Consider the following 16,098-nt stretch of genomic DNA (forward strand, 5'->3'; position numbering starts at 1 on the left):
TCATATTTATGTAAAATGGTAATAGCCATAATCAGTTAAAGTTCTACACAGATTGGATGGAGTGGTTCAAATTGTAAATATGTAGGTGACAGTTTGTAATACAAAGGTGTGTGCTGCAAGTTCTCGTTTTACAATGATTTGAATGTAATTTAATTTGTATTTAAGATGTATGCACTGCAGCTTTAAGACCACAATTATACATTATGTTTATTTCTTTTAAGATATACACTTGTATAAGTATAGTAATGGACAGTAAAATAACACACTGGACCTTTACATGTGTACAAAAAAAAACTACATTTCGTTGAATAACGTTTTTAATAAAGTTTGATTTAGTTTTGGTGCCAGTAGCAACATTCATAACAAACACACCTATAATACGCTGACCGATTCATTAGTCTACCTCTGGTCAGGTTTATGTTTGTATTTGAATGAAGACACTGCTATCTGTCCAACTTTTTCTTAGTATGACATCCTTAATGTGAGAAAAGTACTGCAGGCACTAACACCAGTTTAGCAGACGTTAGGTAGCAGCCTCCACATATCCCTCTCTCTCGGCGTGTGTGCATGTGTGTGCGTGTGTTTGTCTCCAGCTCTCACCAGGTTTGGTTCGTTGTACCGAGGGCTTCCTGCTGCATCCATCTGCCTGAAACAAACAAGCGCCGGACTGTCATCGCACGCGAGCAGGTACGTCACTATTCACAATTTAACTAACGCATAGTCCTACCACTTTCCCCCCAGAAAACCAAGAATTAATGTCAACGAGCTCCGCACAGAAAAGGGGTGGTAGTCTCGTTAGCTAGCATGCACGATCTACTAGCTGTGTGTGTATGGCAGTTTGCACTAGCTAGTACTTTAGCTAGGTTAGCAGCTTACAGGAGCGTGTAGGTGAGCTTTTGTGTTATGCTAAACATTTTGCCAGTGGCTGTTTGACATTTTTAATGTTTCACTAGTATCCCTTGTGATGATAAAACTCACATTTCATGAAAAAGTCGGTGTATTTTTTGCACATATCCGTGGCGCTAATGTCAACAGCTAAGGCGAGCTAGCGTTAGCCCGTCGCTGTTAGCACTGGCTGATCAGTTACCTGTGTAACTGGAACGGGCTGCTACATTTTCGCTCCTTTCGAGTGTTTCAGCGTCCGCCGCTTCACTCTTTGTTTGTCTGTGTCGCACAGCTAACAGCTAAATGTGTGTTGTTGCGGATGCACAGCGCGCACAACATACCTATACTGAGCCCGAGGAGGGGCTGCATGGGCTCGCGCACGGCACGTGCTGTCATTTGCCCCAAAACAGGTGTGATATAGGTGATGCACGCGACTTTTCGGATGTTATTAGCAGGCGACCTGTAGCCAGCTATGTGATGTCAGAGATGCCAGAGCAGCAGTTCTGTGATGTCACCCGTGTTCAACGTTTGAAAACCTGGACTGCGACTAATTGTTCTGTGGTATTATCACGAATGTCTCAATTATCCAATTAATGGATTGCTTCTCGATTCAAGTGTTCATCACCATGTCATCACTGTCAAGATGTCACCAGACCAGCAGTCCAATAATAGCTGTAATTTGGTTTTAATTCAAATGTGTTCCAAATTCTAAACACATTTTCTGGAATTAATTGTTGGATACTGAGCAGTTGTTTGATGAAATCCACTGCTGTTAAACTGAGATAAGCAGGAGGTGGCTAAACATTTTAAGTTGGGTTCACCACAGGAAATGCATAAGAAAGAACAACTTGATCATGTAAATGAAGTGCGGCAGTAGCAGCTGTTACAGAGGCATATTCGCTTCCTGTGCTGTTGTTTTTCCACTGCAGTGAAATGCCTTAAGCTGGAGAGACATTTCAGTCATGTGATTTCTGAACCATTTCTCCATTGCACTTATCCACATTCACCTTTTAAATGTTTGCCAACTTTTCCACCTCCTCAGCATAAAACCTATGCAGTATTTGAACAATTTTTTATTTTTTTGAGACCCAGACATGACATGGGGAGAAAACTGCCCACAAAATATTAATTAGTGGCCATGAAATAAGGATAGCATGCACACAAAATATTAATGTGTGGGCCCAAAATACTAATTTGTGGGTTTAGTATCATTCCCATCAATCACTTGGACTGCAGGGTAAGCAAATGGAGGGCACCCTCGCTTGAAACTGTGACACTAAAGTCAATTTAGAAAGATATTCACAGATTCAAACTTCCCAGATCAATAACATTTGAAAGAAACATTGTTGAAACACATGCCAAATATTTTTTGGAATCATAGTGATGTAGACAACACGCTACAACATTTATGTTTTCATCAAAAAGAGCCGTCCTCTGAGCTGGAGAAACTGCATTGATTTCTACTAAGTAACTCAAATGTTTAAATAGAAACAAGATTAATTATAAACATGTTCCACCAATAACAGTACAGTTAAACGTTTTCATACACTAGCTTTAACCTGATTGTAGAGTTTGGTGATTTCTGTTTTGGAAAAGAAAATCCTTGATTAAACATTGTAATGAGGCACAGCAGTCTTCAGCCAGGCCTCTCCACTATTTGGAATGACATTATATCCTTGGCAATGATGAAGGAAATAGCCACATTTAGGTCATGTGATCAGATTTTGTCCTCTTAGAAGGTGGAAAAATGTCTCTAGGACAGCTGCTCTCACATCCTCCCTCCGCCATGTTTTCTTCACTTCATAACAAATGCACAGCACGATACTGCAGGCACAGTGTGCAGTGTTTATCTTGCGAATTTTCCACACCTTGGTCATGGACCGCAGTTACCATGGTATTTAAGACTAATATGGTAACCTTCACCGTCTGGACCTTTGCTCTGGTTTACCGTGACATCCCTACATATCGTATCCTATCGTAATCCTGGATGGAAAAGTCATCATTGCAGAATGATAGATTTTCCGATACTTTTTAGAATTAGTAATTTTTTGCACACACACACACACACACACACACCAATCAGTGATAGTGAGTTTGTCCCCTGCAGTTAACCCATCCTTATTACACACCAGTAATGAACACACACAAGCCTGGGCACAGGAGCAGTGGGCAGCACTTATCTGTGCCTGGGAAGCAATGGGGATTGGCCAGTCCCAGGATTGAACCAGTGACCTTATAGTTATGTGCCTATATCCTTTCCTCTTGGCCATGGGCTTTAAGTTCCTTGTCCACAGAGAGTTACATACTCTGTCTTGCATTCCACATGTGCAAACCTGACTCTATTCCATCCCAATATATTGAGCATGTGCAGTCAACTTGAACGACCCACACGTCGGGTTTTTTTTTTCTTAATCTTTAATCAAACACTCAAAGTATACTTTAAATTTGTGGAAAAGTTGGACATTTCAATATTTTTGGAATATTAAAATTATCCGTCGCAAAAGTGCCAGTGGAAATTGGGTGCTCAACAGCGATTCTAAGTGTGCTTATGTACCCTTTAATATACATGTGTAATATACCCACTCATACAGCCGTCGGTAGCAACGTGCGGTTAAGTGTCCAAATGTGTCCCAAGGACTAGTGGAGCCACTTTCGCCCCATAGACTTTTCAAAATTCATAATAATGATTGAGCTTTAGAGAAAGTCAAAGAGGTATAAGTGGCATGGTGTCTGATTTGATTTATTTTGCCCTATAAAATACACAAAATGGGAAAGACGGGGGGGGCACTGGATACAATGCAGTGAGAGGCCATTGGAGTAAGTCTGTAAGAGTGCTTTGGATGCCTTGCTTTTGGACTGCCACTTATACTGAAGATCAAAAGGACAATCCTTATTGCAAATTTGTTTTCAATCCAATTGGTAGTCTAATTGTTTCAGATAAAGGTGTGTGATGTGTATCATTTGCGATAGTTTTGTCGTCTGTGTTGTAATGATGTCAAGTATGTAAATGACGTTTCTCGAGCCGAAGACATGCGTATGTAAACTTTTCTTCACACACGTTAACATTTCGCTGAATTCTCATCAGCAGGTAATAATGTAAATGAAAGCGAGCTACACTCACAATCATGTTGACAGACTTCAGAAATTAAGCTGTTTGCATTGACAAACGGCTACTGGATGTAACATTATTACATTTGAGTGGTGGTAGGGGGGTGGCGTGCACTTGATGGGGTGGGGGTTTGAAAGAATTGAACAAATTAAGGTTCATTATAATTTAGTTCGAACTTAGTTTTTGAAAAAAAACTGACAGTCCTACTAAGTCTATACGGTATAGTAATAGCATTCGTTTCTATTTGACTGGGGATTTTGTTTCTATTAATGACATCTGTTTAAAGCTAATTTTTTTCAGTTAGATAATCTGGGGCACACTGGGGAAGCTTTACTTTTTTGTTTTTGTGTGAATCCTGGACAGAACTTGAAGTTAATCTTTAATTTAATTTGTTTAATAAGATGAAGTCTGTGTGCAATGTTATGCAGAACATGCATAGAGTACTTTGTTTTTTTTTGTCTGAATATTTACTTGATTCCCTAGGTTTAAAGACAATAAATTGTTGTTTCCTTTTTTGTGTCCATTGATACAATTTGTAAGCAACAATTAATGAATTATAACTTAGACAATTAAAATCACATTTTTAAAGCATATCTGCTGAATATTTTTTGCCAATATCGCCCACCCCTAGTTTCAGCATCAAAAACTCAGTTGCTGGTTGCATATTCAGTCTCATCTTCTCATGTTCATTCAACAGATTTGAACAGAGTAGGAGCTGCTGGTGGAGACGGGCCGTCAACATCCCACCCTCTCAGGACAGCACAGGCAGCTCCTCACCACAGTGCAGCCGCAGTTTGACCGCTTCCATCAGACTCATGGCTGTTTGAAGGGACACGGCCCCACCGTGGCCCATGCACTGTACCCGTTCCCCTCCCTGTCCTCCTTATCCCTCAAGCTGACGCAAAACCCCAGGCACCTGCCCCCCCTCCCCCACCCCTCCTCCCACTCAATCACTGGCGACTCACCCCCTCCCGCCATGGCACCTGGCACAGAAACCGTGCACTACATCCACCTCCACAACTCCAGCCAGTCGGTGCTGGAAGCCCTGCGCACGCAGCGGCGTGAGGGCCTCTTCTGCGACGTGACTGTGCGGATACATGACGCCTCACTGCGCGCCCATGCTTGCGTTTTGGCAGCTGGCAGCCCCTTCTTCCAGGACAAGCTGCTGCTGGGCCACTCCGAAATCTCGGTGCCACCGCTGGTGCCCGCAGAAACAGTGAAGCAGCTGGTGGATTTCATGTACAGCGGCTCTCTGGTGGTGCTGCAGTCCCAGGCCCTCTGCATCCTCACTGCCGCAAGCATCCTCCAGATCAAGACGGTCATCGACGAGTGCACCCAGATCATCTCTCAGAGGAAGGCGGCAGCAGGGGCAGCGGCCGCAGCAGCAGCGGCCGCTGCAGCAGGAGGAGGAATGCTCGGAGGAGTTCTGCCCAAACAAGAGGAGCGTGGTGGGGGTAAAGGGAGAGAGAGCAGTGGCAGCGCAAGCTGTTCTGTTGGTGGAGCAAGTGGGGGCTATGCAAACTTCTCTAACTTCATGGCTGAATGCGGTGCTAGCAACATGGGCGGGGGTCTGGGGGGTGCCAGTGTCAGCGAGGGGGGCCCAGGCCCGATGGAGCAGGCCAACACCGTGAGTCTGATGGCGCTGGGTGACATGGGCCCTGGCGCCATGTGTGGTGACGGGATGGGCTCCGGGGCTGGAGCAGTCCTCATGAAGCAGAGCTCCAGCTGCACTCAGGACGTCAGGTACAAGCTCCGAGACCTGTTGGCACAGACGGCCAATGGAGCCAACACTAGTAGCACAGGGAATCTGTCGGCAGGCTGCAGCTCCGGCGTGGCCAGTGTGGACAGCATTGGCAGGGACAGCCTGCGCGGCAACACAACTGACCTCTCTGACGACCTGGTAGCGATGGAGCGCTACAGCGAGGAGGAGGACCTGGACGGGAGAGAGCGAGGGAGAGACGGAGACAGAGACAGGGGGGTGAGCCACAGCCGCAAGCAGAGGCAGCCTCTAAGACTCCAGGTAGGGGGATAAGGGGAAGGGTTGCCATGGTTACAGCTTTCAGGCAAGCAGAGCTGCAACGGTTTGCTTTTTCTTTCTTTTTCTGCTTTTCCCTCTTCTCACACTGCACTGGCGTATATTGCTGAGATGTTTCTGCACTTTGCAGAGCCGAAGAGAAGCTCTGGTCTCAATTTTAATTGTTGATATTCTATGGACTTCTGCATATTTACTGTACGTCATTAAAACTTATTAGTGGCTGTTTGAAGGTGCTGCAGCTGAGTCAGTGTGCTGCGTTTTACTGCTGCTGCAAACCTAATTTCTTTTACCACTCAGAACTGAAATTGCACCTTTTTTTCTCTCCTTGTTCAGGTGCTGGGAGGAGAGGGCGTGGTGGTAAAAGATGAAGGGGTTCAGGACGCAGATGGGACCGTTTATGCCCTGGAGGAAGGGAGAAGAGATGGTGAGCAGCAGGGCTCCCAGGAATCCATGGCAGGCTTTGGCCAGGTGGGTTTATCTCTGAGGAGAGCTTTTGCCATGAGAGCCAATGAGAATGTAAATTAGACAGCCGTTGTGAAGCTTTTTTATATCTAGCACTTTCATTGAACAGTCGTTTAGAAACATCTTCCATATTCTGAGTGTAAGGCCTTCATTTTATGGTCATATGTTGGTAAAGGAAACTTTAAGAATCCCCGTCATCATGCTTAATTTATGCTCAGCATTTCCATCACTGAAGTCCTGAAGTAAGTGGAAGGGAAAAGGTGGTGGAGCAGATTTATGCCGCAGCCTGCTGCAGACTACACAGGGAACATCTGCCACACAGTCAAAAGGATTCAGCTTTTTTCAACTGTCAGTTTTTCTCCACCAAACTGCTGCACAGCCATTTGTGATTTGGGAACGAAATTATCTGCTCAGTTTGGGACGTTGTGTCCTTCACGCAAAAGAAAAGCATGTGATCATCAGTTCACTCAGCACGAACAAATAATCCAATTTAAAATGTTTCCTCTGTCTGCTGCACTAAGTTCACATGACGTGGTGTATGTGTAACATCTTCACATTACTTACTCGTTTGTCTCGGCACAGACAATTTAAACATTTACTGATCACACACTAGTGACTTAGACACTAGTGTTTATAGTTGAAGAGAAATTGAGGCCATTTTAAAAAGGGGAATGTTTCCCACATTCATCAACATCCAGAAGTGTGCTTTTGTTCTTGGTTAGTCTGTTCACAAATGTTCAACTGAAATTGAAACAAGATCAACGTGTTATTGTTGCAGCCCTGCAATGCAGATACAGGATAGGGGACATTGTTGCTGTTTTTGCTGTTTAATTAGTATTTTACAGTTTAGTTTCAGTCGGTTTGGGCTGCACGATGTCGTTTAAGCTATGTGCGCATGTGCGATTGTCACATCGCAGGGTGTACGATGTTTTCTCTCTTTTTAGAACATGTCAACTTTTGTTTTGTTACAAAAAAGCATCTCTGAACCTTGCTCTGCGCGCTCCCTCTCTCTCACACTCTTTCTCCGAGCTGTCAGCTCACAGTCCGCCCCTCCCCCCATACACATGCTGTCCCTCACACACCATGCGAATTGCGACAAACCCACCGACTTTCTGTCATAAACAGATATACGTTACGACAAGGAAATGCACAATTCTGCCGCACAAGTGAGATCCATCTAACTGTATTTACTGCGGGCGGAGACACACACACACACACACAGAGAAGTGCAGTGTGAGTGTAGCACAGTGCACACACAGAGCACATAAACAGAGTCACAGACAGGAATGAGCTGTGGATGTTCAGTGCAGCCAACAGTGTGTGGAACAATCATTGGTCTGTTTTATTTATTTGAGTAAAAATAGGTTTTGTTTTTTTTGTTTCAACACTTTTTTCACCCCCAGACTGACTTTACTTACTTTTCAATGACATCAGTTGTTAACATTGTCAAACAATCTCCAAACACAAGACAGTCAATGACAGCGCTAGAGAGAGAGCTGGGAATATGACGTCATCATTTGTTTATTGGCATGTATCTGTTGATACGATACATATTGTGATTGTAATGTATTTTAATGAAACTCCAGCAGCCACTTGAGATTTTCTGCCGTTGGGATTTCCCTCGGTTGTATGTTAGAGGAGCTCCACCCATGTTGGTATGTCTCCTTAAATTACCTCCCCTTCTATATATCATACTGTAATTTAGATCAACTGCTGCTCTGACAGTAATGCAGCTCAACTGGTCAGACCGCACCGCACAAATTTATCTTTCCAACTTCAGCGTGTGTACACTCGGGGTAAAGAGGAGGTTGCAAACGCAAATAATGAGGGATGTGGTCTGTGCGTATCTGCACATGAACGGAGATGCGGCAAGAATGTGCAGTTCAGACTCGGCTCCTTTTCTGTATGCACACTCTTGCGGAGGCGAGCACATGTGATGCGTTTTCTCAGAAGGTTTTAGAGCAGAGAGAAGAGCAGGACTTTGAACTATGGAGCAGGTACGTGTTCAACATCCTCCATTAAGGTCTCTGTATATACGTATATGTCACCCAAAGAACTATAGCTATAGCTTGAAGTGATCGTTGGGCTCCTTTTGAAGTGTGGTTATATAGGGTACTGTAAGGTACAGTAGTCATCACTGATTGTGCCGCGTGCGCTCCTGGTGTTCCCCCTCAGCTGGGAAGCAGTTTTAGACACAAAGGAGGACACTAACAAAAGGCTCACCTTCTAAAATCTACACCAGGTTAATCATGTTATAGCTTAAGAATTAGAATAATGAATTGTTTTTGCACACACTCCAGTTAGTGATAGTGAATTTGACCTCTGCATTTAACCCATCCTTATTACTCACACACACACACAAGCAATAGGTAATTTGGGTGCCTTGCCTAGGGGCACTCCAGCCCTTGACCCATCCTGATATTTGAACTGGTGACCCTCCAGATACAAGCAACAATATGGTTGCTAATTCATCTCACTAATGATTTTACATCAAGGCATGCAGGATTTGTTGATCTACTGCTGCATCCACCATCATGAAGTTCACATGTGGGTGTTTTTGTTTTTGATTTACTTAACTGACACACATTTGGAAAACAGGGCAGCAGTGGGAACTGAAAAACAATTTTCTCAATGGACTTTGGTGTGGGAGAGTGAGTGGTCTACAGCATTTAGTTTCCTCTTGATACAGGCTGTCTACTGGTGGGATAAAATGGCAGTTCTAAATATATAGTAAAACTTAAGTGGTGTAGGTATTTATTAGGTTTGCCTTTTGTTAAGTGGCCAAAATGAGTTTTTCAGTCATGTTTTCAGTGCGAGCGAGTGTCTGTGTGAGGTGCACTCTATCAGCTATACAAACACACTTGAACTATGACTTTAAGAGACCTGCTTGAAGTGAGGCCACAAAACAAATACTAAACTTAACATGACATACATGTGAATTTTGTGTTTCAGGATTTCTATGATGAGCAGAGCGTGTTTTCAGAGAGTTTCTGGCCACAGAGTGAGCCTCCCCGCGCCATGACCTTCAACCCGAGAGGAAGGGTCAACAAGCCTCTGACTCCACCCCCAACCACACAGTCCCTCAACAACCAGGTTGGTGTAGTCAGAGTCTTATATCATATGCCATGGTTACTTTCAATGCAACATGATGCAACAATTTAAACTTTTTTTGTAACTTTTGATATATATAAACATTAAACCATAAAATAACAGAAATAAATAATTTTGATGATGCTACAATGGATTGTAACATAGACATTCAACAAGGAAACGTCAAGAGTTCTGAATGGAGTTTGATTTAATTGACTTAAAAACAGCACTTAGTTTCCTCTCCAGGAAAATGTATTAGCATCTTACCACATTTCAGTGTTTGAAAATTACTTTTCAAATCATATACAATTCTGCAACATTCTCTGAGAACCTTGGGGTGTGTTCACACACACATACACACACACACACATATACTGGTCTACTCCCTTAAATGCGGACCAATGTCCGTGAACATCTCTGTTGCACACTGTCAGTGTCACTGTCTTTACATAATGTAATGTAAACAATGTTACTTGACTCCCTGTTCATCAAACATGTCGAGGAGCAACCTTTTCACCACTCAGGTGTCAGTTTAACGACTTAACGACTTAAACATAAACACAGAGGTACTACACATTTTCAGGACAAATACATCTTAATCTAGCTAACAAAACAAAGGCAGTTGCATTTACTATGTGAACCGCTGATAACCACTGTTTGAGGATGAGGAGTTAGCTATAGCTCTATTGCATCATTGTTTAGACACACATGACATAAGACTGATTTTATTTTTAACTCCGTAATTCTTTGTTGTAATTTTTTCACGTGTTTTCAGACACTATTTTCTAATTTTAATTATATGAATAACTTTCCACCTAAATTGGCAGGGGAAGTATTACAAACATAAAAGTCCAGCAGGCAGACAAACATGTTCTATCTGTCTGACCTGATTTCTTCTGTTCCTTTTCACTGGGAGGACACTCTAAGCCCATAGTCACATGTACCTGCCAATCATTTGTGGTATTGGTATTTTGTAATAGATGTCTCTCATGGTTTCTCTCCAACTGTTGCTAACACAATTAAGGTTTCATGTCTCTTTTTTAATTAAAACAAACAACAAGGGCAGTGACAATGAGTTATTGAATGTATGTATGGGAATGTTTACAGTGTTGAAGCTGGGGTTGCGCTGGATCCTCTTCTCCCTCTGAACAATAACTTGCCACAGTTGTTTTTGATATCATTAAATATTGCTAAATGGTCACAATATCTGAATAGTTTCAGGCTATATCCCAATGTATCTATCAAAGCTACATAGGTTGTTTCTCTGGACTCTGGATGTTTAACAATATACTGCAAATACACTCTATAATAAAATACTGTTTATGATCTGTATTACATGACCTTAATACAAAAATACATTTATTACCTTTTATTTCATATAATACCTGCTTTATTCCTTTGGCTTTTTAATGTTAAATGAAGGATACTTGTGTTGGAAACAATGAATGCCTATAAATATGGTCAACTTTTGCTTTATCATAAATAATTAGCTTAAAATAAAATAATTGTTATTAAGTGACTTTTTAAAATATAATTGTGTTGTTTTTCTAATCTATATATATTCTATTTAAAATATGTAGTGTATTTCACAAATGTATTCAATATAATAAATGTGTTGATTATCATTGCAACAGCCTTTAAAAGCAGGAGAGTTCATCACAGATACTTTATCATGATATCAAAATTGCAAGACCATATCGTGTCATGTCACGATATAGATAAAATATCAACATATTTGGCGTTGGTCTGTAGTGCCTTCTGCGGATGTCACTTTCACTCACTGTTGTGAAAGTTCCCAGTACCGCTAGAGGGTTCTCAAGTGCCACGAAGTCTATATGTGTCATATAGACTTCATGGCAGTGCTATGACGACCTGGTCTGTGTGTCACAAACTAGTGATGGGCAAAGGAGTTCTTTTCAGTGTACTGAGTCTTTAGAATCAGTTCATTAAAAAGATTTGTTCACAGAAATGTTCAGTACTTCCTGCATGACCGGAGCACAGACTCGGTCTGACACAGTCGCTGAACTGAAATATGGCAGTGCCGTCGCTAAATGCACCAGAAATGGTCTTGAAATTGTAAGTCTTTTTAACTGATCTACAGTTGGGCATTATTCGCTTTGATTCTTGTGTCGGAAGTCCTGCTCATGACTATTCCTACCATGGCCGACAGTCTGTCGACGTTACATTTTAGTATCAGGGCAACGATACTTGGAATCTCGAAAGAGCAGGTACCAAAAATAGCGCCAGGTAACAGGAAAAGCAAAAAAGTGCTAGAACTGTGTAATGGAGACACACCATCGAAAGACACACAATTAAGTAATAAACTCTGAGCATAATATAATATATATATTCTGGACCAAGTTTATATGTTTGCAGCCTATGCTGCAGAGCAACCCTAAAAACTAAAATGTTCCTAAATAGCGTTGGTTAAAGGAGGAAGTTTGTCAATATGTGTGAAGAAATGTCTGCGTTCATCTGCGGGAAAAGATCAGGACAAATAGCCTCCATCCCAGAAAGTTAGTGTTTGACAGATGAGACTCAACAATCAACAGTTATTCTAAAGATCCTGACAGATGCAGATTTTAGTGCTCTGACTGCAGATACAGAGGCTGTTCTTCAGTAAGAAATAAGTGTTTACAATCGATAAATTAAAAGCTTGTCAGAATAGGTATTTCTCATCATGTCTACTGTTCGCTCTACAATAATAAATAGTTTCAAGCAACAGTTGCCAAAGTTAAAGCCAAAGTGTTGCTGCTCATTGCTGCTTTTCTTGAGTGCTTGAGCTTGACTGTGCAGAGTCATGTATGTGCAGTGCACTGTTTGGAGCCTCTTTTTTTTTTTCAACATTCATCTCCTGAAGGGGAGTTGTTCCTCTGTGCTCGCCCATAAATCTTTCTAAGTTGAGGACCTGTGCTGACAAGAAACATTTTGTGACAATTAGTTTGGAGAAAACTTTGATCCTATGCGCAGCTAGGAAAACTGACGTGGACAGAAAACTGTGAAGTAGTTCAGTGGACGGAAAGAAAAGATATTTGTACATATCTGTATTGCTCAATGAGGGGAAAGGTAAAACGTGTTCAAGAATTTGTAACCACATAAGTGATCTTGTTTGTGGTGCAGGTAATTTCTACAAGCAAAACCTTTTCATGTCTAGATGGAACATTAAACTTAATTTCAGTTTATTCATTTCAATTGCTCTCAGAATATAAACTCCTTGCAGCCAGAGAAAGTGTGAAATCTACTGCAAGATTAAAAGGAGACACGAGTAAATGTCCCATTTAGGAAGAAGTGGAGGATTGAGGAAATGTGTTTTATCTTTCATCCTTCAATATATTGTATATGTATATTTGAAATAAAAATTAATTTGGTGGCCTTAATAATAACCCTGTTATATGTACTTAGGGCACAGTTGTGCGGAGGCTGCCATCTTGTGCTTATGTGTATATTTATAGCGGCCCAAGTGGTCGTTCATTTTGTGTTTTAAAGCTGAGTTTTACTACACAAACAAAGAACAGTCCAGCCACATAAACCAGGTGCAAAAACCCACAAAGGAGGAGGACACTGCAGAGAGAGTGGAAGAGTGGAGAGACTTGTAAATTCATGTTTTCATCCTTTCTGTTCAGCGAAGGCCACCGTAGTTCCCTGAAAACACTTGTGAAGGGAATGTGCTCAGAAACTGCAAAGAAAACCTTCACTTTCAGGGAGTTTTTCCAAACCACAGCTTGAAGACACGATGGGGACTTAGCAGCAGTTTCAGATTCTTATCAATATTTTGTGAATCCCCTCACAGATAATTATGTTTTTGACATTATTTCTTTCTTTGTTTTTACCGCCCTAGCTCATGTTCCAGTACCCGGTGAGCCAATCCCAGCCACCTCCGTTCTACGTAGGCGGGCCAATGGGTGGGATTGACAGCATGCCGACAGAGCCCAGTCAGCCAGCTCCTCCCCAGGCACCAATGACTCCAGTTCCGCCTCCATCCGCCTCCTCCTGCTCTGCAGGCCCCTCCCCTTCCTCCCAGGGATCTGAGACCTCATTTGACTGCACGCACTGTGGCAAATCTTTACGTTCCAGGAAGAACTACAGCAAGCACATGTTTATCCACTCTGGTAAGACACCTCTGTCTCCAACACTGTCGACATTTGTTGTTTATTTACATTGTATCAGTACTCATTCACACAAGCAATGAAAGGTGTCTTCATAATATTGTGTATATAGTCAGCTACTTGAGTTTCGACTTGGGTGTTGTGTAATGTTAAAGAGATTATGAAAAAGAGACAATAACATGCCCACCTGAGCCCAAATGATGTGTTCACACCGAAAGCAAAGCAAGTTTTTTGCATATTGAGATTATGCCCTTGTTGCGAGCGGGTGTGCTGAATCAGCGATTATTAGACCAAAACATTGAAATATGCCAATACTGATATGTTCATATACTCAAAACGGACGGAGCAGACGAGTTAGTTACCGTTTTTATATGATGTGCTATGTTTGTAGTCGAGCTGTGATATGCAAACTGTTGCTTGCAAACTTTGCATTCGACTTTTTTCCCCCGCCATCTATTTTTGTAAAATGCTGCCCCACTGCAGATGTCTTTGACATGGATGTTAGAGGAGGACTGACTGTAGCCTAAAATTAAAAGCTCAAAATTAAATAAAATCACCGGATGTGGAAGAACGTGGACGTTCTTTAATCTATCTGTCTCTAGTGGAATGGGTTAATCCAAAATAGGTAAAACAAGGGGGTTGTTCTCTGTAGACACACTGTCACCTGTGAAACAGGGGTGCTCTGAAAACACCCCCATTAGCCGTTGGTACTTTCCTCCTGATGAAATTAACCATAGACTGTATGAAATTAACATGGCAAAAAATCGCCACATCTGAATTTTGATTGGGCCAGACCAATTCGACCAATAAATCAACCAGTCGACTAGGAGTTTACAGCCCTAATTAATACTACTCTGTAATTTGGTGCTGAGGATGCCTGAATGCAGAGGTAGGTGGTGGAGAGCTGGGAGAGAAGAGGAAGTGTGAGTGTGTCCTCATGCTGAGTTCCAGTTACACTGGAAGTGAAGTTTCCGCCAAATCCCCAAAAACGTTCTTCAATAAACACTTCTCATTCATCAACAACAACACAGCACAGTTGTGTGAGAAATTGAAATTGTGATTGTGAATCCACCATAAGAGCTCTAGGTTTTTTTTTTGTTTTTTATTATTTAATGTAATACCAGAGTGTATCCATGTATATAGAGCCAATCATAAATGCTCATATCACCATAACCAAGAGTGTGTGCGTGTGTTTCTGACCCTTTCAGGTCAGAAACCTCATCAGTGCTCCATCTGCTGGCGCTCCTTCTCCCTGCGCGACTACCTCCTCAAGCACATGGTGGTACATACCGGCGTCAGGGCCTTCCAGTGCTCCATGTGTGGCAAGCGCTTCACCCAGAAAAGTTCGCTCAATGTGCACATGCGCACCCACCGTGCTGAGCGCACCTTCCAGTGCAACGTGTGCCACCGGGCCTTCACGCACCGCACCTTGCTGGAGCGCCACGCCCTGCAGCACGCCCACCACAACCCCCAGGGCCAGGGCCAAGGCCAGGGCCGTGGAGCCGACATGACCTCACCTACCAAGCACAGCCCTCCGGCTCTTGGAGGGCCCTCAGGTATGGCTGCCGCGGCCGGCATGGTCGGCAGCATGACCAACATGTCCAGCCATGGAGCTTCCTCCACTTAGAGTAGAGGGGAGATCTGGGGGACATGGTGAGGTTAGTGAGCCCATTCCTTACTTGGTCCTAACAGCCTTGTTGATCTTATGTTCTGGTGGGAACAGCACTTACAGAATCTCCCATTATTTTATCTTAACACCACTTGAGTCAGGGTTCCTACACAAGGCTGGACAGCCTTTGGAAATTTGAAAATGATGTAAATCTTTGAATTGCACAAAAATTCTTTAAAACTTTTGCGGGTGAAAACATGTGTGAGTTTTAGATAACCAGTTTTAAATAGTTGTAAGCCAATGGTCATTTCCTGTGTGGTGACATTTGTTGCTGATGATTATTTGTAAGCTGCAGAGCAACAATCACGCACCTCGCATTGAACAGCCATTTTTAAAAATCATCTTTCGGTGAGAAGCAGTTTTGAATTCTAAAATGGAGAAAATGTAGGAACCCTGTTACAAAGACAAATGGCGTATTTCCACCGGCTCTACTCGCCTCACCTCGACACGACAAGGCTGGTTTAGGTTGCTTCTCCTCGACAAAAAAGTACCTACTTAACGTGGGCTGAGTTAAACTGTGGTGACTTTGTTTTATACGCGACACACACACACACACAAGTGACTATTGACTTTACACCATACTCCTGTAGTTGTTGGAGATTAACACACGTTTTTAGGATTGTTAAGTAGTTTTAACTGATCTACAGTTCGGCGCTGTTCGGCTTGATTTGTGTGTGAGACGTCTCTTCCTGTGACGGCACTCTCGCCAGTCAGTGGCCGGCAGTTGGACCAATCATTGCAT

General features: G+C 42.6%; 1 protein-coding gene across 1 annotated transcript; it reads left to right on the plus strand.

Annotated features, from left to right (window-relative positions):
• Positions 1–554: 554 nt before the first annotated feature.
• Positions 555–15,909, plus strand: zbtb45 (zinc finger and BTB domain containing 45). Its single transcript, XM_044016141.1, has 6 exons — positions 555–687; positions 4,692–6,014; positions 6,363–6,497; positions 9,444–9,584; positions 13,420–13,690; positions 14,896–15,909. The coding sequence occupies exons 2-6, from the start codon at positions 4,971–4,973 to the stop codon at positions 15,312–15,314; spliced, it is 2,010 nt and encodes a 669-aa protein (XP_043872076.1). The 5' UTR covers positions 555–687; positions 4,692–4,970; the 3' UTR covers positions 15,315–15,909.
• The last annotated feature ends 189 nt before the right edge of the window (positions 15,910–16,098 follow it).

This window comes from Solea senegalensis, unplaced genomic scaffold (assembly GCF_019176455.1).
Source record: "Solea senegalensis isolate Sse05_10M unplaced genomic scaffold, IFAPA_SoseM_1 scf7180000014209, whole genome shotgun sequence".
NCBI classification, from domain to species: Eukaryota; Metazoa; Chordata; class Actinopteri; order Pleuronectiformes; family Soleidae; genus Solea; species Solea senegalensis.

Coding starts and splice junctions, on each gene's coding strand:
- zbtb45 (XM_044016141.1), top strand. CDS start 4,971: ATGGCACCTGGCACAGAAACCGTGCACTACATCCACCTCCACAACTCC. Junction 6,015..6,362: donor GGCAGCCTCTAAGACTCCAG/GTAGGGGGATAA, acceptor CTCCTTGTTCAG/GTGCTGGGAGGAGAGGGCGT. Junction 9,585..13,419: donor CACAGTCCCTCAACAACCAG/GTTGGTGTAGTC, acceptor TTACCGCCCTAG/CTCATGTTCCAGTACCCGGT.